Raw genomic sequence first — 23,050 nt, forward strand, 5'->3', positions numbered from 1 at the left:
TGTTGTAATGCAGTCCTGATTGAGTGAAAAGAGGCCGATTCTTTCCCTCCATCCATCCGTCCATCCATCTCCTGACACTCGGTCCGCCTGCACAGCGTGAGCGGCATGTGGTCTCACAGGCACTCATTGTGTGCCATTTCATGTGAAGAGCAGCCTGCAGGACGTGCACACAGGTCTCTGAGGACGGCGTGAGACTTCAGCTCAGTGGCGGCTGACATGTAAGAGACAGCAGAGCGCAGACATAAAGACGGCGATTTAACACTGAATCCATCAGGCGTCCAGGGCCACTTCCTCCGAGAATACATTTGAAAGACGGATAATAAAACAAGACACTTTAAACCAAAATTGACTAGATTATTCGCTAAAGAGATCAAAAACGTGCACCTCTGCAGTTATAGGGCAAAAAAATGCAGAAATATGAGGCTATATCACATAAAAACATGAAGGTGAGGAGAGCAAGTCTGAATATTGAAATATAATCAGCTGTCCGCCTGGCAGAGTGCAGTCAAAGCTCAATCTGAGACAAAGCATAAATCTGCAGGAGCCATTGAAGGTAATGAATGAACCATTATGAAGAGAAATGTGTCTGAAGATGGAAGAGAAACTGACGGCAGTATTTTAGTCAGAAATAAGTCTCTGGTCCACTGCGGCGGAGCAGCTTTACTTTGTCTGTAGTCTCCAATATGGCATCACAAATGGGTCACAAATGTCAGTTTTACACATATTTAAGAAAAAAATAAATAAAAAATAAAAAATCGACGATGTGGTGCTGAACTCATCCCAGGATTCAGAGGACAAAATACTCTGAAGTAGCGCTGAAACGATTAATCGTGATTCAAATAGTCAACCAATTTAGTAGTTAATCGCTTGAACAACCCACTCAGAGCAGTAATTAACCCAAAATTGTAAAAAATGTTTGCATTTAAAAAAATGTTTTTAAAAACATGAATATGTTCAACCTAAAACTCTTCAAGCGGTAGAGTTTTAGCTTCACCTGGTTCAAATTCTGTAAAAAAATTAAAAAAATCCCCCAATAAGCACTTTTTGAAATCTAATTATTAATCAGCATTAGAAAAAACAGATTAGTCCGGCACAGTACTAATGTTAAGTCAAGTGAATCTACCAAACCTGACCGTTCAGTAGTTTTGGTTCAATTGGGAACCAAAATTTGCAACATTTGTTCCAATTTCAGCTGTTTGGGTTCCCTTTCCCACTGCACTTTGAGCAACCTGTTCCCCTCCTCACCTGTGGGGGCGCTGCACCCAGAACTACTGAAGGAAATTACAAAAACCTCTGAAGACGACAACAAAGGAGTAGCATCAGATTTCAGTGGTTGGAGGATTTGTCTTTGGCTGAAGACTACAAGCCATTTCTCCCGCTAGCGCTAGGCTAGCATGTTTGTTTTGGTTGCATTTACCCAGAATGCCCTGCACTGTAGTCCACTTCCTGCTTTTGTAGTGGTCTCCGATCTGCTTGGCGTTCACATATGCATTTGAACTGCATTAGAGTTCACTTCAACCTAACGAAGACAGGGGTTTGTCTGCGGACCAGAGTTTGATTAGCGTTCACACCTCACCAACCGGACCGGGATTTCTAAACAAATGGACTGGAGTTGGATTAAAGCGGACCAAACAGGACTGGTGGGAACGCTCCCAGAGTATCTTGGGTCTTGTTGGTCATGAATGATGGGGCGGCGTTCGGTGGCTTGGTTCAGCCTCTGCAGTGATGACGCACCAATCTGTCTTGGTAAAGACGGAGCTGAACCAAGAGGCGAAGCTCCAGATTTACCGGTCGATCTACGTTCCTGCCTTCATCTCTGGGTGGTGAACAAAAGAACGAGGCAAGCGGAGAGAAAGGCTCATAAAAGCTGCTGTGGATCAACTAAAGTCACTTACATCATTTCTTCAACCATCTGCCACATAAACCCTTTAAAAAAAAATAAAAAAATCAAATACCTGCCCTAGCTGGAAACAGCTGTCAATGAAACTAAAAAATCCTCCAGAACCAAGATGCATAAAGAATTTCATAACAGACAAATCGAAGCATGCTGAATATAATGCATTTATTCATTTAATACTTTGTTTAGGCCGCTTTACTGATCTAATCTCAGTCTGGTTTGTTTGCAGACGTACAGATTTTCTCTGCGCTTTCTGCCTCCTAAGCACAGAAGCTGCTTACGCTTCACGCTCAGCTTAATAAATTTAGCAATAAACAAAGACATTCTGTCAGGGGAAAAGTGGCCTGAATCAATTCTCAGGCAAACACGGCGGGCTTTTCTCCTCTGCAGCAGGTCACTCATCAGCTACGAGCATTTCGACTTTGACATCAGAAACAATCTTTAAAGACAACGACAGCAGACATTTCTCCTTTTCAGCCGAGGTAAAAGCACAGCGTCTGGGTGTAATCACACAGTTGAATGAAAAGCAGCGACAGCTGAGTCAGGGCGACTTTAACGAAGCCCAGAGCGATTCTTTACGACTAATCAGGTATTAGCAAACACAAAGTGCTCATGTATACAGCATGTGATAAAGCAGCTACTTAGCGCTCTGCAGAAATAATGATAAGACTCAGGGGCAGTAAATTGCATCTCCAACTTTTATTACTGGCTGTATATTAAGCACACTACATAAGTTAGTATTTTTTAATGAACACATTTCCAGGACTTTTTTGGAGGTTTGTGTGAAATTAATGAAACTGCAATTTCTTTCATCCATTTTTAAAAGTATTTAAATATCGTCTTGTGTTTAAACTCTAGAAACTCTTAAAGAATTAACTGCAATTTTAGAAAGAGGCCTAACTTTTTTTTTATACTGTAATGGCTTTAAAGTGTCCGAGATTTGGTTTATAAAAGAATCTGAATATTTTATTAGCTATTGGCATTTCTTAGAAAAAATTTGCTGATCTGCTACAAATAGCCTTTTGTTTATGCAACAGTGTTAAAAATAAAACTCTTCTGTTTGCACAAAATCATTTTTAGAAACCGAGATCTTATTTTGATCCATTTTAGGGCCGCCTGTCACTTTAAACCCAAATTAGATGCTGCTAAGCCACGCCCCCCAACTCAACGTTTACACTCACATGTGGAAATGGCTGCAGACGTGCACAATCATACAACTGTACATATTTGAAAAGCAGAATTGGAGCCTCCTGCACAACAAAAAATGTGGCAAGTGGTTTCTGGATGATAAGTCGGCAACAAAACATTTGTCTTTTCCAGCAGCCATTGTACTGCACATGCACCGGTAAAACCAGCTGACCAAACCTCCTGGAACTCAGCCTGGGTTGCTAGGTAACAGGCCAGTCTCAGCCTGGGTTGCTAGGTAACAGCATGTGAATCATTATGCAGGTTTTTGAAATGACTCATTTCCCAGACACCAAAAACCATCAACTTGTACCAATGATTAGCTGGATGTTTTTTTATGGGTTTTATTTAAGTGTTTTTAGAAGCAGTAGAAACTGAAATGGAAAAATAAAAAAGTGTAAAATGTGAATTTTGTATAGTAAAATTTAAGAGTCTCGAGTCATGGACAGAGAAAGCTGATTGAAAAAATGATTGGAATGCAAATATTGCACTGGGAGTGCAGTACTGAACATTACTGAAGTAATTATTGGGATTTGACTTATTGTGCAGCTTTGACTAGAAAACAAAATAAAATCCTGTGATTTCTCCTCATTACAGCCTTAAAGAGACAAACTTCTAAAAATAAACTGCATAATGTGGCATTCGCTCTGAGCCGCCATGTTGGGACCAGAAGAGCAACAGGGTTAGCTCATTGTGAATGAGCTCAATAACCTGCCGCCAACTGGCGAACCAAACTGCAGCTGCCGATCCCTTCATGTTATTTAGGATTTATGCAGATGGGATGGAGAAGAGTCTCTTAACTGACGGATTGCATCACTCATGAAACCAATGCTCTCAAGCTACGTCCAAAGCATGTGGCTGCAGTAAACCCTCCAACCAGTCGCTCCATTTACGTAATTAATCAACAGATATTTCCAGGTGCCTGAGGGCTCCGAGACGCTGCCCTGGGGAACGCCGCGACTGTTGCCACGGCTGCCAAACTTTGCAGAGTTTGAGATAAACGATTCTGGCTGGTGTTGCATCAGATTTGAGGAGATTTATTGGTGAAAAACCCAACAGATGAGCAGCGATCATGCTAACAAGAGGGGAAAGCGATGAAATTCTGTAATTACCCGGATTGGTCCAGATTGGGCTCTAAAAATCAATGAAGGATGGGAACAGCAGGGATTATAACTCCCAGTCCAGACTTTAATCCTAATCGCAAACAGATTTCAAACTAAAAATGCTGACAATGATTAATGATTCATTGTTACATACATGTGAACTTTAAAGTTAATACAAAAAACAAAAACTGCCATGAGATTAAAAATCATCTTTAAATTACACCTGAGAATAATAAAACTAGAATTTACTGCAGAAAATTTACAAATTTATTTTTCCTTCCATTTAGTCAATTTTATTATTTGATTGTAAGTTTTAAAACGTCTGTTTAACAGTTGAAAGACGAGAAAACAGAAATGCAGACAAGACAAAATACAGAGAAGAGTAAATATCTTTATATAATATCTGTAAAAAAGAACGATGAGCAAAGAGAGAAAGAAGCAAAAAGACAGAAAACAAACAGATTAAATCGAGTGGAGAGGAGTAGGGACACTAGGGAGAAAAGGAAAGAAAGAAAGGGCAAGGAAAAAATAAATGAAGCAGACAGAAAAAATTAAGCAAAATGGAGGCTGGCACGATTGTTTCAAAGTCCTACTGCTGATAATTTAATGCCAATGTGTTATAAGTATTTCTGTAAAACGTCACAAGATGCTCGTAATTTTAGGTGTTTTCCTAAAATTACGACTTTATTCTTGTAATTAAAAAAAACTAAGCTTGAGTCTTTTGTTGTAGAACTGACCTGAAATAAACTGAAGCTATAAAACAAGATGGCCGCCCTCTGTGTGCGTTGGTTAAAAAAAAAAAAAATCCAGATTTTCCAAACACTAAATCTTCAAAAACCCAAAATTCGAAAATCGATAAAATCAAGACAAGTCTTTGCCTCCTTAAAGCAAGATTGCTGTTCTCACCTCCTGGCTGTTTTCATGTTGCAAACTCTCCTTATAAATTGAAATAAATCACTCCAGCTCCTTTACGAACAGAACAGCTGCAAAACGGCAATAATTCAACTCCTCTACAGCTACATGCATCGTTTAACTTTAATTAAGAGCCTGAGTGGAGACCTTGAAGGTGTGAAGAACAGAGAAGAAATATCAGAAAACAACACTGCTCACTTTCTTGGCACAATTGAACTCTAAACTTCTTTAAGGTAGAAAACAAATGAAGAAACCGATTTAAAAGAAAATACAGCAACCTGCGACTGCATGGACAAATAACAGACATTATGGGACAATTCGCTGCCTGGATTCTGACATGTATGATGAAGGAGCAGAGAGCAACCCGACTGAGGTGGTATGGAAAAGAAATTACATAAAATAGGCCATAAAAAGCCCAGGAGATATTTACAAACCTTATGATAGCCATAACAAGTGAAGTGATTCACTGAGCACACGGCGGCAGGGAGGATGGGAAGAAATGCCAAGATGCTCCGAACGCGACTGGAGAGGTTGGAGGTGATGATACTGCAGAGGGGAGTAGAAATGACGCCTGGTAGGCAACACGGCGCACTTAATATCTTCTGGAGTTAAATGTTTGTCACAATGAAGGAGTGACTACTGTTGGCAATATTAATCACCAGAAACAAATTAACAAAACCTGACCAGCATTACAGCAAGAGACGCTGAATATCCCAGTAGAGATGCACCGATACGGCTTTTTCCGGACACCCAAAACAGGATTTCTCTCCGATCCAAACTGCTAATTAAAATTTAGACCTGTGAGATTTAACAGGCTTTCTGCAGGTTTCATAAACACAAATATAAGACTTTCAAAGACCTTTTTAAGACCACTTTGACTAGAATTTAAGGTCTGTAGAGCCACAAATGTACAAACTTTGTTCATCCAACTGACAATTTGCAATTTCCCATTGTAGATGCAAAATAGGTAGCTGTCCTGCTCCTAGGGCACATTAGGTAGCCAATACACCATATGTTAGCTAGCTAATACGTCATTAGTTAGCATTTCTTTCCCGTTAGCTGGCACTGACATTCTGCTTAAAGACAAAAATTTGAATTAAACAGAAAATGAACATTTATGCATTGACAAATAGCCTTTAGCTTTACTCAGCAGTGGTGTCCCCCAGGGGTGGACACCACTGTTTGTGTCCTCTTTGACCCTGGACAAGGACATGTCAGGAAAAGTGCAGCTAACATCTCTGCAGACCACCCACATGCTGGACACCAACTATTTTAACTTTTACTCTCATGTTGGCGCTACAGAAAGTTTTTCTCCAGGCTGTTTACTTTCAGCTACAGTAGCAAGGTTATTCTGATTTTTTTCCTTTAAAATGTAAAGCGTATTATGGTTCAGAACAGGCAGAAAACCCCAAATGTTTAATATACGACCCAATCAGGGATAAACTGTCCGATTCCAATCTCCGGCCAGCAGACTGGTTTTGCTAAAGCTTTTCTTTTAATCAGTTCAAACTCTAGTGCAGGTGAAATGTTGGGACACGATTCAGCATAAAGGGATCTGAATGCTCAGGAGGACCCCCCCCCCCCCAGAGATTAATCAACTTTATAAACTGAAAGTTGCTCAATAAAAGGACAAACCCTGTGGCCTGTAAACAGAAAAACAACTGAAAGACGCAGTCGCTGCAATGCAAGGGTGAAGTTTCTGCAAACCCTGGAACAAAATAGAACAGTTCATCTTCGAAATACTTTGTTTTGCCAACAGCGTAGATGTACATTTATGTTATTAAGCGAGAGCACCAACAGTGTTTTTTAAATCCAACCCTTTTCTGACTGGAGGAATGGTTTTAAGCAGCAGCTTCAAAATTAACTCCCAGAATATCAGCAAAAGCAGATTTACAACAGAGTGACAACAACCAGAGGCGAGCCCTGAAGGCTGACTTAACTCAAACACGGCCAACGTCTCGACTGTTTATTAGACACCGTCAGCTCTTTATGATCATAGATACAGAGTGAAAGCAGGAGGAAGACAACCTGAACAGGAGAAGATGAGGAAGACGGACGGAAACGACATGCAGCGTCTAAGTTTCAGGGCTTTATAATTTGAGCAAAATTAGTTAAAATGGAAAATATTTAAGAATATTCAGTAACAGAAAAACAATAAATGATGCAAATGTAAATGATTGAGCTGACACCATTTACCAGTCAACCTGGGTTTGACCTTTAAATATAGGCTGTAAAATAAAAACATCTCCATTGGGATTCGACCCAGACTGGATAAAATCCCTCTGAGATTAACAATATGACATTAAATTAATCCAAACCGATGCAACATTTAGTCGAGACGCCTTTATTTGACTGCTGCAGCAATAAACTGCATCAATTTCCTCCCTGCCAAAGCAAACGCTGTAGCAATAAGCAGAGCCCGTTAATGGGACGGCGTGCAGAAAACTCGTGTAAAAGTTAATCACACGTTGGTTCATCTGCAGCGTGATTTAGAGGGTGATTAGGATGTTCTACTTCTGTGGTTTTAATAAACAAAAAGGTCTTTCTGCAGAGTTCTGAACTTTGTGTAATGAGGTCACAATCACCTTGAATCTTTTGTTCAAACTTTGGAGCAAAAAAAATAAAATCAAGAAAAAACATGCAGTCCATTAATGCCCTTTGCTTGGACTCTAGTTTAAAAGTCTAAAGTAAAAATTTTATTGGGGTTTGGAAACTAGAAAGAACGAGGGAAAATGTACCAATTTTCCCTCGTCAGTAGTCCGTAATTCACGGACTACTGAATAATCACACCCACTAACTTACAGAGGCTGAACTTCACCTCACTTAATGAAATGCATACTGGTAGCAAACAAAACACTGCTTGTAACATTACTGTTCTGAGCATCCAGAGACACAAAGAAGGTTACAAAGTCAGTCTTCTGTCACCTGAAGAACATTTTCAGGATTAAAGGACTAATGTTCCAGTAAGATCTAAAGAAATGGATCCATGCGCTTGTCTGTCTAAACAAAAATGTAAATCAGACAGCTGCAGCCAATCCAGAACGCTGGCCCTCTTTACCTCAGATAATAGACTAACATCTGGTAGCTTATAAATCCCTGAACGACTTAGAAAACTGTAAAAGAACCGAAACACTGAGTTTCACCTCCAAGTTTCATAATTGGTTACTGTTAAGTTTTTAAAGTGTAAAGCACTTTAAACTGCCTTGTTTCTGAACGTGCTAAACAAGAGATAAAAATTGATTCTGGTTTTTAGAGACGTGATTCAATTCAGAAATTTGTAATTCAAACAATTGTTATACTCGAACTGTCCAGAGGTTCTGTTTAAATTATTTGACTGACGAGAGGAAAACACGGTGTAAACTGAACATTTAAAATTTTCCAGGGTTCCATCAGAATCCATTATTTTATATTTATGCAAAAATAAGTTTGTGCACAAAATTCTGTAGCTTAAATTCCCAGTATTGATTAGCTTACTGGTTTTTTTTTTATTATATAAAGAAATATCAAATTATTCAAAATATTTATCAGACTAAATTTGATTTTTGAGCATTTTGAATAAATTCAGTATTCTCAGCTGCATCTCTGCTAAACGTATAAACTGACTTAAGTCAAAGTTCAAGAACTATGGAAAAAATTAGGGGTGATAGTCCGGAAATTACGGTACTTTTAAGTTCAAACGTTTTAAGGCAAGAACAGGTTATTCAAAATCAATTTACAAGATCTGGAAGAAAATCTGGATTGTGACAGATTTTCAAGGATTTCTAAATTCGTCATGAAAGCCACAAACCAACAGATTCCCACACAAAGCAAAAACTAAATTAGACCCAGAAGCTGCAAAATATGAACGTACTGACAGCAGCTTGTTTAACTGAAGATGGACAGAACTTCTGTTTTGTGCCATTTTCCTAATTAAACCATGAAATAAAGTCACGTTGGTAAAAAACAAACCATTGCATATCAATCATTGTAAAAATAAACAGGAATATTTGTGACACGTCTGAGGGAGAAACGATCGTCTGCCTGCGGACTAATGGCATCAATTCCCTCCAAGCTTTTGCAAAAATGAATCAAAGGAGGCGAGAAGACATTTTCCTCCCAAAAGAAGCTAATAGACCTATAAGAATAAAACGCCTCGTAGGGGCATAACGGGTCAGTGGACGACACTTAAATTCTCCCAGCAGAGTTCCTGCAGGGCGCTGGGACCGAACCACCAATCAGTTAAGATAAACCAGCAGCTCGAATTTCAACAAAAAAACCCACAGCTTCTCTGCATTTCGACTGAGGTCATGACCTGTTTTTCTTTGGAAAAAGAGACAATTATGCAACAATAAATAACCAGTTTTAGATGAGATGTGCTTCATATTCCCACTTTTCTTCGTCTAAAACAGAAAAGAAAAATTTACCAAACTCATGCAGACAGAAGCAAATCAGCTATCAGACAAATAACGGTAAACTCCTGCAGCAAATAGCTTTAGCTTGTTTCCAACATTTTTATGCATCTTCAGAAGGTCCTTCCTGAGAAATTAACTTGGTTTTGGCTTTAGGTGTCGAACGGAAAGAAAATGTCCACAACTACTTATTTTTCCAAACACACTGGATTTTTCTTTAATACAATCAATTTGTTTGATTTTCATCAAATCAATTGATTAAAATAAAAATGTTACACATGAATCTTTGATTTAAGTTTACATAAAATGGATCAATAAAATAAGCTCAATGAGGAAATTATCTTGAAATAAATTATGGAAATTTTGGGGATCTCCTTGTTACACAAGTTTAATTTTATTGTTCCAAAACATTCTATATTACACTTGATTGTCTTTAATTTACTAAAATCAAGGATGCATTTTTTTCTGTTTGCATTGAATTTAGTTGCCAAGGCCAGAATACTTAACCCAGCAGGTGATTTATTCTGTGTTTCTCTCCTCCTAACTTTAAGGTTTTGCTGCTACAACAAGGCAGGTGGATATAATAAAAATCAGCTTTCACTACCTGGTTTAGCAAACTGGCTGCAATGTGAGCCTGCAGCAAAATATCTAACTTTCTGAACATCACAGGAACAAAATTAACAGCTCAGCTAATCTAAATGCTCTTTTTGAAGCTTCTCTCCTTTCTAGTCATTGAAATGAATAAATGTAAGCCTGATGAGGTTTAAAGGAAAAATGTTAAAATAAATGTTTGTAGCTTTAGGGAGGAATTTTCTTTACTCAAAGGTTTAAAAACCACCTAATAAATGAGAAACGATGCGTCTGCTGATGACCTTGAGTATCAGGGTTTAATGAAAACATGATGCATGGCTGTGCAGAACATGCTATCTGGAAAACCACTGAATCATCCCGTTTATCACAGGACAACAAGGTCAGATTAATGGAAATCGTCCGTTATGACCTCTGCATCTCCTTCCTGACCACAAACTGACGGCGATTTATTCCTGCTGCCTCCAAAAAACTGAAACAAGGTTCATGTTTTAAACCCGACTCAATTAGTGATATTTTTCTCAGTGTTAAAAGTTTATTTTCTTCAAACTTTTTGTGATTTTATGCGTTTCATGTTAGTTTTGTCAATTTGCAGCAGAGGTCCAAAGTTGTTATATTTTTAAAAAGACATTTTTAAAACAATGTTTTGGTGACTTTTCTAAATTTTATCTGTTCAAAAAAATGTAATTAAAAACTAAGTTTGATTTTTGTAGGAAACAGATCAGTACATCAGTTTCTGAATTTCTTTGGGTTGTTTTAAGTGACATCAGCTCTTGCAAAAAAACTTTAATAAATGGGAATGCATTTTTCATACCAAATTTAAAAAAAATTATATATAAAAATGTTCCCCTGAAAGAGAAAAAGCATCCATCTGAATCAAACAGCTGTGATTGAAGGCCAGATTTGCTCTGTTCGTAAGTTGGCCGCCCAAAACCCTCCAGAGGGCTGCAACTGGCCCACAGGCCACACTTTGAACACCTTTCAGTGATTATATGTGCCAGGTTTGCTTTTCTTTACTACAGAGCATTTTCTTGATCGATTGCCTATCCGTCTGTTTCTTTTCATGAAAGACGCCGACAAAACTGCTGACACCATTAATTTGTTTGGTTAATATATATATATATATATATATATATATATATATATTTTAATACCATATAAACCATTCCTGCTCCATTTCTTCTGTGTTTAGCTGAGTTTCTTTTTCCAAAAGAGTCACTAACCACCTATTGATGCCATTAAAGTTGTGCAGTCCATAAATACGCGGCTTTTATTTTGCATAGTAAATATTTCTTTATCATTTTTTCAATGTTTAGCCATTTCTAGCCAATGTTTAGCCATGTTTAGCCATTTCTAAAACAACTTTAACTTTATGTCCGCTCCTTTTCTGATTTCACAGAAAAGGACTTTTGGCTCATTTTTCATTCCATAAGCCAGTTTTAATGCCTTTATTTTAACCGAATGGCTTATATAAACGCAGCGGATACTAATGTTTAAAAGAACAAAGACTACAGTGAAAGGCGTTGATAGAGAACGGGCATGAAGGTCAGTAAAACTCCTGGAATAAATCTTTGTTAGTTAATCAATCAGAGGCGTCTTTGAGCGGAGTGGCAGGGTGGGTTACTTCTCAAGTTTTACAGCCACTTTGCTGAACTTTGCACTTTAAATTAACTTCAGTCCAACAGACTTAATGGAGACGGAGTAATTGCATGAAAATCAGCTGCGAACAATGCAGCGTAAGCATAAACTGCTTCGGATCCCAAAAGCTGCATTGATTTCCCATCAGGTCCTGCAAACTGGGAGAAGAATGCATCTGAAGCAGATTGAACTGGACCCAGTGGTGAAAAAACCCGAGCAGGAGGCGATCGAGGACAGAGTTTAATTCTGGTCAATCAGGAGAACAAAATGTTTCCAAAGTGCGGCGCAGGGGCCATTTGTGACCCTCAGATTGATTTTATGTGACCCCCAACTGCAGCTCAAAATTATACAAATTTGGCCTGAAGGTGGAAACTTAAATTGTAATCAGGGTAAAAAATAATTTTCTTGCAAAGTAAATATAAAGTTCAACATAAAGTATTAGTTTTTAATAACCGAGCTTTAACAAACTTAAGTCAACTTTATTCTTTCTAAAACTTGGTTAAATATAGCAAGCATTTGGAAAGAAAGTACCCAAAACCTACTACTGAAAATAAATTTATTCAATTGAGCCCAGAAGAATCTGAAAACTGGATGTTTTTCCTTTTAGTACAGAAAACATGCAAAATCTGGGCCATTGTAGAAATAAAAGTACATTTCTTCCAAAAGACGCCAAAATTTTGACAGTAATCAGAAATGTTCTAGAGAAAAGGAAATCTGCTAGGGAAAAACACATTTTTAGATCAGAAATTTTCTACAAAAACATGGAAATTTCTGAATTTCAAATGTTGAAAATTTCTGAGTTTTTGCCAGAAATTTACTCCTTTTTCATCCATAACGGCCCTAAAACACTGCCGTAAAAATCCTTCTCAAATTTTGGATCTGCGATAAATAACGGGCCATGTTACTTGCTTGATTTTAGGTTGGGGTTTTTCGTCCCACAACTACTTTTGACCCAAAAAAGTTTGGACACCCCAATGAAAGCTGCTCAGCACCCAGCAGTGTTTTATGCAATGCCTCCTAATATGATTCAGGAAAGACTAAAAACGGGATAAAGATGCCGTCAGCTGCACAGGACATGGAAATCAATATGCAGCTGAGAAAATCCCAGCAGTTTAAACCAGGATGCATGATTTCATACTGATGGTAGAACTGATCAAGTCAAAAATCTGACCTGATTAAATATTAACTGGGCTCCTGTAAGAGCGATTGCTTCGTGTAATATTTCCAGTAACGTCCCGACGGAGGAAAACTAAACAGAACCTGCAAATGCATGAGGAGATCATAAATAGATAGCAGCTAATTTAACCTCTGCCACAGCATTTAAAATCAGATTCCCCCACAGGCCGAGCGCCGCCGCCAGGACTGACAATCACTTCATAGCTCTGACATGTGATGGAGGAAGCAGCCCAAAGAGGGATCCAAAAAAATAAAAACTGAATCAAAGCCTGGAGGGACACCAAGTTTAAACAAACACCCCAAACAGGAAAGTTTAAAGAGATGGTTTAGAAAATTCATCTTTACAGCTGAGACTTTAATATGGTTTTAACGCAATAATCAAGTTTTTTATGCGTTTCTGGAACAGCCATAAAGGAAAAAGCAAAAAGAAAAACAAAGAAAAATGAAAAGAAAACAAAGAGAAAAAGAAAGAAAAGGATAAAGAAAGGAAAAAAGCAAGGTTGGAAACCATTTTAAAACAGGTTAAATATAGAGCAGCGTAACAACACTAAATATAATGCTGGTCTCGTTTTTTCTTGCTCCCTCTGTGAAGTTGTAGATATGTGCAGGGACAGCTGTAGTTCCACCTAAAAATATCCCACAATCTGTTGTCAACGGTGGAAAAAACAAGTCCTGCAGGAAGCTCCCTGAGGGGGAAACCTGCCAAAAGTGCTCAGAGAAATCACAATTTAAACCCAAGAGAGGCTCGTTCAGAAACAGGCAGCCGCTTTAATCATTTCAATGTTTACATTTAAACAAGCAGTTTGGGATTTTTCCTTAAGGTCGCCGAGTTATCCACTGGTACATTAAATTATGTCGAGGCTGTGGAAATGTTTACAGCAAACACGATTGCTTTATATTCATGAGATAAAACGGTCGTCAATGTCGGCTTCATTATAAAACACTTTACAAAATGTAAAGATGTGCACCGCAAGTACAACAAAGAGGGAAACCTGCTCCTTATCTTTAAAAAAAATTAAGGTTACTGTGTTTGAGGTGCATGCAAACTACAGGTGGTGTTTTTTTATCATAAAAGGTTTCCAAGCTTCAAAAAATCAGTCCAGTAACTGGAAGAGTTTTTGTGTTTCATTTTTCTGGTAAAAATCAAGGCAGGAGTTTCTACAGTAAAGAGAAAACTAATTTAACCCCCCAGAAATAAGGAATAAGCCAGTTAAAAACTTCCTGAAATCAATAAATGCAGGTTGAATTAGGTTGGACCTTCTACTAAAACAGTTTCTTTAAAACAGATTTTCAAACAATATTCAATGTTTAACAACAGAGACCCAAAACAAGATAAAGGAGGATTTAGTGGTCATGTCATTTAGAAACTAAAGACTTAAAAAATGTTTACATGGACAGGGTTTAAAATATCTTACAAAAAGCTTCGGACCTGATAAACAAGTCAGGACCAAGAATACAGCCTTGAGGAATCCCTCATGCAACTGTCGATGCAGCTACTCTGTTCAGTGAACAGGTGGAAATGCGCAGAAAACTCCAACACACACAAATATAAAAACGAAAAATGTAGCAAAACAAAATCAAATGACAAAATAAATTTTACTCCTCCTATAATTGGGCCTCTGTCTTTCTGAAACTCCATCTTCAGGAAGTCGTCACTGCTTGGATCCTCTATTCACCCTTTCACAACGTTTTTACCAGCATTGCTCAGAAGCACAGCAGGTGCTGCTGGCTAGTCTGAAGGAGCTCAGTGGGGGAGGAGCTTAGACCTGGAAGGCGGGGCTAAGTCCAACCAGGCATTTCTCACAGCTGGAAATTTCTCAAGCACTCCAAATAATGTAAAATAAAGTTGATTTTATACGACACTGTCCCTTTAAGACTTAATAGCTGCTGTTTAGGGTAACTATGTAATAAAGACAAAATACATTGTTTATTACATGCTAATGTAATCTGTTGATTTTTCTATGGTAGGAATGCAATAAAACAAAAACTCAGTAAAATAAAAAAATCAGTTTTCAGTAAAGTGAGGAGGAAATAAGTTTCTGCACATCTTTCTTTAGAGATAAAGGTCAGATTAATATATCAAAGTTTTAGCTTTCAGCAACCAATTTTGTGCCGCTGCTGGGAGGGAAAGCAGTCGGCTTGGCGGTTTCGCCCGGCAGGCAACAGCGGCGAACCGAGAGGAGCCGATCAATAATTCAGAGTCAATATTCTGCTGGTCTGGACCGTAGGTCCAACCGGACCGGAGGTTCTGAACAGCTGGAACATTAATATTCATCTACAGCTCGTTTAGATGTTACTGTCGTCGTTTCTGTTAAAGTTTCATCATCTGCAGCTCAGTTTGACCTGATGAAAGATTAAACCTGATTATAATCTGGGTTAAGCAATAGAAGGAAAAGGAGGATTTGGAATATCGCCATCTTCTCTCTATGATGCATTTAAAATAAGAATTTTATTTTAGTTGTACAAACCACAAACATTGTAAACATCTAATTTTTACTTGATAGTAAAAATATATTTTATCACTTTATGCCTCACTAAATACATTTTCATTGAACAGAAATTTTATTCCAGTTTCCTGTTTTATTGTTAAGGTATTTTTCACTGCAGAAATTAAGATTAAAAACATACAAAAGATAAAAAAAAATAAATAAAAAAAAATCAGGAAAAGTTTTCTAATATAAAACTGAAAAGGATCAGAGGAGTTTAGGTCGATATGAAAGTGAAAATGGCGTTTTACTATGATCAGCCTGTTTATTCCTGGTACAAAATATTTGCATGAAATACCTGACTGAGCATAAAGTAGAAAATTAGTTTTAGAAACTGCAAGTGTAAACACAGCGAGCGGAGATTATAAATCAGCATTATTTAAATAATATCCCACAGGAGAGAAAATTTCACTTATTGGCTTTTTTGGTAATTCTATTAAAATGTAAGCAAGGACAAGAAGGAGAGCGAAATTACGCAGAAAGATCAGAACATCCGTCACTGTCAGAGCAAAAACTGGAGCTGCGACTTCAAGGACTTTACAGAGGATGAGGAAGAGGAGAAGTAAGAAGAGGAGGGAGGAGGCAAAGATGCTGAAGAATGATTGGAAAAAAAAAAAAAAGATCTACGAGTGGAACAATTTCTCATTGCGATAAAAGGAGGAAGGAAAGACGGGAGGAAGGAGAGACCATGTGCTGCAGTCTGAATCGAGCTGCTCATGTCGTCTGTAAGGTACAGTGGAGGCTCTGTGATGCTGTGGGCCTAAGTCTGAAGGGATCCTGGCTGTGGCCAGATCGGCTTTCTGAGCCAGAAGCAGCTCCATGTTTTTAGTTACACTTACTATGAAATTAAAATGAAAACAAACATGACTACTTAACTTAAAATACTTCAGTAGTAAAAACAAAAAAAAACTTTCCATTTCAGAAAATAGATTTCGTTTCATCAGATCCATTTACTGGAGGCCTAAATTTCTTAGTGATCAGGGCCAGAAAGATTATTCCAAGGACCGCAAATAGGCCCGAGTGCCATTTGTTTAGCCACGCCTGCTCCGGTTGAACTTTGATTTAACCAGTTTGCAGAAAGACGTCAGCACTCACCAGGAACACCCTGTAGGCGTCCTTCCTGGTGACGGAGCCCCAGCAGGCGTCGGTGTCGTTGTACTTCACACTGCCGGCGCTGCAGGAGTGATTCCCGCTGCGCAAGAACAAAAACACAAAACATTGCTATTTATTCAATAATCCAGAAACAAAATGGGATTTGAATTGAAAATGGTATTAAAATGCAATTAATTTCAGACTCTGCAGTTAATTACAAATTTTAATCTAGTCCCAACTAGATTAGCTGAGGCAGTTAAAGTAAAATGGAAAGTCAGTTTGATATTTCTTTAGTCTCTTTTGTGGTAATAACATTTATGTGGTCAAAGATTGCTGAAGTTATGCTTTGCATACATGAAAAAGGACCAGAGTGAGGACATGCAGTACCACGCCTCACCTCAGGAGGCGCCGTGTCTCACATTGAATGAAGTAATGTGTTGAATCTGAGTGAAGTTGCCGCCTCACTTTCTTCAAATGTAACAAATTTGATGTCAAACGTTGTGCTGCGTTTGTGCAGCCATCATTTAAAGATTTTAATGTTTCCAGAGGTCATGAAAGGTCAACCAGCCCCCCTCCTCCTCCAGATAAAATTGGAGTCAACAAACTCGACTATTTTTGTTTGTGCTGCTTTAGCTCTGAAGATGCTAATGAAAGTTTAAATGTCAAAAGGTTGAAAAAGGATAGTTGCAAAAATAAGGTCAGCCAAAGAAAACACTGACATTTTAAAAAAATCAAATATAAAACTTTGCATTAAATATTTTCATTTTTCTTGCCGTTATATTGTTGAACTGAATGGGATTGGTTAAGGCATAATTAAAAGCTTTAATCCGCTGAGGTCAAAACTGAGATATGAGCTTCTGTATTGGATTTTGGATATTTGTCCCTTAACTAAATAAAATATCTTCTTTTCAGTTTTGCAATAAACTCCTTTCTGGAGGCTGCAGAGGGGAGGAGGCCTGCGGGCGTCTGCAAACGAAGCTTTATTGTTTCATCCTCAGAGGTCAGGAGGTCACGCCAAGAGGAAACAAACGAGTGGGAGTCTCACCAGGCGACCTCCATGAGCGAAATGGGCACGGCGGCAGCGTAGATGGCCAGGTCGCCGTACAGGTAGACGATGATGCAGACGTAGAACATGTTGACTCCGACTGAAAGAGAGGATGAAGATGCGATTCATTAAGAAACACGAGATCAAGAGGCGACAAACAAACACATTCTTCATTCGCGGCAGCCGTCCAAACACGCCGCCATGATTGATGGCTGACTGTCAAACGTCTGCATCAATTTTAGAGCGGCGTCCCTCCATCTGAGGCAGCCTCTAGGTGCCAGGCACATCTTTTGTGTTTAATGAGGAATATTAATGGATTAATTATTACCCTAATCACTCAATAAGAGCAAAAACGTCCATCAGCTTTAATTTCTCTGTTCTCTCCCACAATGATCGACAAATTTCACCAGTAGAAACATCCAAAACGTGCTGCACATCCATCATCCTCTGCACCATAAACGAGGGGTCAGATAATTCATTTTTGCCCAAGACATGAGTAGGGCCCATTAAAAAAATAAAGCCGGACAGATTTCCATCTTCTGACCACAAATTCTTAGAAAACCCAGAGAGTTCAGCTAATGATTAAATCAAGTTCAAAGAGAGATTTAAAACTAAATGAACAATTTAGTTCTCAAAACTAATTTCAGAGGATATGAGGTTGGAGAAACTTCTAGACCTTCTCAAACCGTGTCCGAGGGAGCCCCCTACTGGTCCACGAGGTACTGCATGTCAACGACCGTTTGTTGTGACGTCAGGTCAAGGTGCGACGCTACAGCTAGCTTATCTAATTATAGTGTTTAAAAATAATGGATAAGTGGCTTAAAACTGGGTCACTCAAGAAAGAAAAGATACCGCTTGAAAGAAAACCACGCCAGGATTATATGATCAGACCAGCAGGGAATACTGAAGTGTCGTTTATTAGCGACTTGATTCTTTTGAACGAGTCTTTGCTGTGAACGAGTCTCGGTGAGAACTGTCCCGTTTACAACTTTGCTTTCCAATAATGTGCATAGTGCACGTAAACGGCTGTTATTTTTAATTAAAAAATTATTTAATCGGCATATAAATACAATAGATAAATATAAGTGATGTAAATGGATCCCACTCTAAACTTAGTTTTGTTATTTTGAAATGTAAAAACGCACATTTTCAAAAAAAAAGTTTAACAGTTTGATTGTCTCAAACCAAACATCTCCAACAATTCCAGGTTTTATATTCAGGATGGTAAAGAAATTATTACATCCTTTTAGAAATGTTAACTATAAATATTTATCAAGCTGAAGTTCTCAGATGCTTGTTTGGTTAACCTGCAGCCAAACAAACCAGATATAATTATTTTAATTCACATTTAACTGGATACATAACAGTTAAATCAGACAAACTCAAACAGATAAATACAGGTCACAGTTTCCATTAGAGTTTAACAAAAACTGTTTCACTCATGACTGAACTCAGGCCCGTTTGTGTTTATAGTCAGACTATAAAGTTTTATTTATCTGTAAATAAAAACCTATTTGTATTTTATTTATCCATATTTTGTCATGCTGACACTTTGCACACGTGTTTCGCACACAAACTTTAGCGTAAAAATGTAGCTGGAGATGCCATTTATGACCATTTAGAAAATTAAGTTGAAATGTGAACTTCTGGAAGATTTAAGCTTCTTTTCCTTAGCGCTGGATCAACATGAACACATTACAGGAAGTCCTGTTCTCTGCTCCGCCCGTCAGTAAGCGATGGTGTGACCGCGGGGGACGCAGACTTTCACAAGACTGTAACTAATATCACCCAATTACCCAGAGCCACAGGCAAAAACGCAGCGAAATGAGTCTTCATGTAGCGGCGCGGCGCTTCATGCAGCTGTGGGAATCATTAGCATCCATCAGCACATTACCTCTGACCGGACTGACAGCGGACATGACGGCCTGTCGGTTCGGGGAGAAAAACGCCAAGGCTACATTTGGTCAAACACAGCAGAGACGGACTGAGCTGAGAAAACATCCAACTGCAAAACTAATGAAGGTAATTTACAGATAACCGAATTACTGATTCCACACCCAAAAGTTCGACAGAGCCGGTTTGATTTGGGATCAGAGTTACGATATTTTTTGTATTTTCCACTGCTGTGCTTCGCTTTCACACTACACTGCGTCAAACCAACTTAATGTGATTTAACGCAATCTAATTTTTAAAAACAAAAAGAGAAAAATTAACAGAAAATAAAACCGAAAGGTTTGTATCAAGTGAAACCCTGGAGGACGAGCTGCTGCATCCAAAGTGCACAAAGGAGCATTTACAGCAGATCCTTCCTGTTAAGACTTTAAACTGCTCCCAACAAACCATAAACATTTACAGCCCTGCTGTTATCCGACAGCTTTTCCAGTTCTAGTCTGTTTTTACACACAAATTTACATTTTAGTCAGTTTTTTCTAATTACTGTATTCATATATTAATTCTTTCTGCTGCACATTTATACTGTTGCAGAGTTTTTATTGTAGTTTTTAAATTGTCATTTTGTTCATTTTTAAATTAAACTCCGTTTCTTTTGGACTGGAGTACACCGTTTTCCTAATGACTACATTATGTTGTAATTTTGCCCCAACTATACAGTATTTTTACCGTTTTATTTTCCATTTTTCTGTGAATCTACTTTGCCTGTTGAACAGAAATGTTCTTATTGTGGGACGTTCATTTGCACATTTTTTGAACTACAGTATTTTTCTTTATGCTGTAAATAAGTTTACTGTTCAGTCTTCAAATCTTATTTTCCTGTTTTTACATTTTTATTTACAAATTAAGGGACATTTTTATTCAACTAAAATACTCCCATCATTAAGCTGAAGCCATATTTGTTTTGCGTCTCTTTAAGTCACAAATTAAGCCTTCATCAAGCGGACATCTTTCCTGGAAATGCACTCTGAATATTGATCAGTTTCACTGCAACAAGTCTTTACACAACACTGAAATTAAATGACACCAGGAACAATTGCAGGAAAAAACTGATGTAAACTGTAAATGACCATTTATCTTCCAAACCGCCTGGATATTCATCTCCTCACAACAATGACATTTAATCCAAAACCACTTAAATACAATAGATGTGTTCGTGTTTGACTCCAATTACAGACAGAAGCCCGTTTTACTGCAGATTGAATTAGTATTCGTCACCACGGTCCTGCATATGTCGGGGAGGGGCGGCTTACGTTGGAGAAACAATCGTGATGTTTGCACAGCCAACGCGTCATATCACAGGTAAAGAACAGCAGAGACAAGATGCTGACGCAAGGACAGCCCCTCTCTGTGACTTTCCCAAAGTCGCCTTCTAATCAACTTTCAAATCATTGATGTGAAGGTTAAAGCAGCTGCTGCTACAGTGCTGCAGATAAGCCGGGCCCCCCATCAACATTCCTGTCAGTGGCTGCAGGTCGGGCTGATACAAAATCCATGGACTTATTCCAACAGAACCGCCGCCGCTGCCGTCACGTCAATTTCTACCCAAGAGGAAGTCAAACGTCCTCCAAGCATCGCTCTGCAGCAGCAGGGGAAAAGCTTTTTAATTGGCTGTAAAGGTGTAGGACTGATGGGCAGAACGGAGTGGAGAGGTGGTGTTGCACTCGTTTAATGTTGTAGAAATGCAACCTGGCGTAATGAACTTGCTTCCATTCATTCTGCTTAATTACCTCAGTTTAGAATCTATATCTTCCTGTGAGAACAGTTTCAGTCTACAACACTTTGTGAGCAGGTACACCTGCTCGATTGCTCATTAACAATTGAGGGAATCGGCCAATCACCTTGCGGAAACTTGAAGCATGTTGAAGTTCAAAGTGAGCATCAGAAAAAAAGAATTTAAATCACTAAGACATTTAAGCACCACAGCCTCCCTCTGGGTTTCCCACATACAGAAACACACAAAACGTTAAAGTATTTTTGGTCTCTTTTTTAATGCAAATATCTTAGTACTCTTGAAATCAGACAACTTACAAGTAACTTTTCAGCAAGATACAAGAGCTTGTTTTGAGTCAATTTATTAATATTGACAAAAAAAAAGTATTGGTTCATTGGCAGATTATTTAGCTTATAGGAAGACATTTTTCCCATATTATAAGTGAAGTAATCTGTACTCTAAATCAGCACCTATATCTTGCTGAAAAGTTACTTGTGTTAGTTTTGCCTTATTTCAAGTTTTGGACTAGAAACCAGACCAAAAATACTGGTAAGATTTAGTATATTTGAGGTCTGGCGGGCCACCAGGCTGAACGGCGTTTGTTTATTTTTAAGTGATTGCGAAGATGAGTTAAGCCAAGTTTACATATTAGGAAAACATCAGTAATCTGTAGTAGTAGACAATGATGGTTTTAGCGCCAATCAATCTCATGTACTCGCTTCTAAATAAGCGAGTACATGAGATTACCATTACAGAACAACAAGTTATCCGCCGTCCCCACTAGCTATGCTAACTAGCCTTAGCATTCATGAAATGCTATGCTAGCTGCAGCATAGCAGAAATCAAGGAGAAATGATTGACAGCGCTATCATAGCACTAGTGGTTGTTGAAGATTTTTTTTTAATTTTACAAATCATCTCATCCTAACATGGTGACAGTTTCAACAAATGTGGAAACAGATTCTTATACTGCAGCTTTTAGTGGTTAAATCTGCCAAATTCTTTTTATCCAATTAATCAAAAATAATTGGCTTCAACCCTCTTATTTTCCACCGTTTTGCAGAAAAAGGCAACCAGTGCCACCACAAGATCAACCAAATCTGTCAGGAAAATCAAAACAAAAATCCACAGCTTGTGCTTGGATCATGAATTCAAGGCAGTCAGTCAAACATGAAGTAGCTTCTTCATTTTCTCCGGTCAGCATGTGCCTGTATAATTCATTTCTGATTACAGTCAGCTTTCCCATCATGTCAAAGGAGAGACGCTGGGAGAAAAGTCATTTCTTCATCACCAATCGATACCTCCACGTGTTACTCTCACATCTCGGAGTGAAAAGCCAGCAAGGAGCTTCTCTGTGTCATTTTCTGCAGCTCCTCAAAGCCGAGTGACAAGCCAGCGGCTGCAGCTTCAACAGCACGACCTGCTTGATGGCATACAAGAGTACCATCATGTGTGTGACTGCGTATGTGGCAAGTGCTCCCCCTGCTGGTGAACAGCTGCAGGACACAACATCCCAGCACAGATGATGTCAGAGCTTTGACCTTTTGCTGTTCTTTTATTCCTGCAACAACAGGGACCCTGCAGACTCAAGTCGCACGCGTAAAGCTGATTAAGGCGAGCAGACGAGGGAGCAGGAGGGCGCTGTGCATGCTAACAGAGCCGGGCGACGCACCGATAACACGGAGCTGCAGGGATCTCCATCTGCGTGCTTCAAGGTGATTCTGACTCCAGCCTGCATCACCAGATAGCAGCTCCAGTAGTTCCACAATCATGTAAGCATTTACCAGAGTCCAGGTAAAACCAAGACCATACCCGCACTGCAAAAACAAAATCTCACCAAGTATTTTTAGTCTAGTTTCTAGTGCAGATATTTTAGT

General features: G+C 38.6%; 1 protein-coding gene across 1 annotated transcript in view; it reads right to left on the reverse strand.

The window, feature by feature from the left end:
• The window catches only part of tmem104 (transmembrane protein 104), a 43,342-nt gene that overhangs the window by 10,297 nt on the left and 9,995 nt on the right, over positions 1–23,050 (reverse strand). The window contains exons 7-8 of the mRNA XM_007565010.2: positions 17,511–17,610; positions 16,469–16,565 (exon numbers count right to left, since the gene is read on the reverse strand). Coding sequence (XP_007565072.1) covers positions 16,469–16,565; positions 17,511–17,610 — 197 coding nt within the window. The remainder of the gene's footprint in view (positions 1–16,468; positions 16,566–17,510; positions 17,611–23,050) is intronic.

This window comes from Poecilia formosa, unplaced genomic scaffold, assembly GCF_000485575.1.
Source record: "Poecilia formosa unplaced genomic scaffold, Poecilia_formosa-5.1.2 Scaffold170, whole genome shotgun sequence".
In the NCBI taxonomy this organism is placed as follows: domain Eukaryota; kingdom Metazoa; phylum Chordata; class Actinopteri; order Cyprinodontiformes; family Poeciliidae; genus Poecilia; species Poecilia formosa.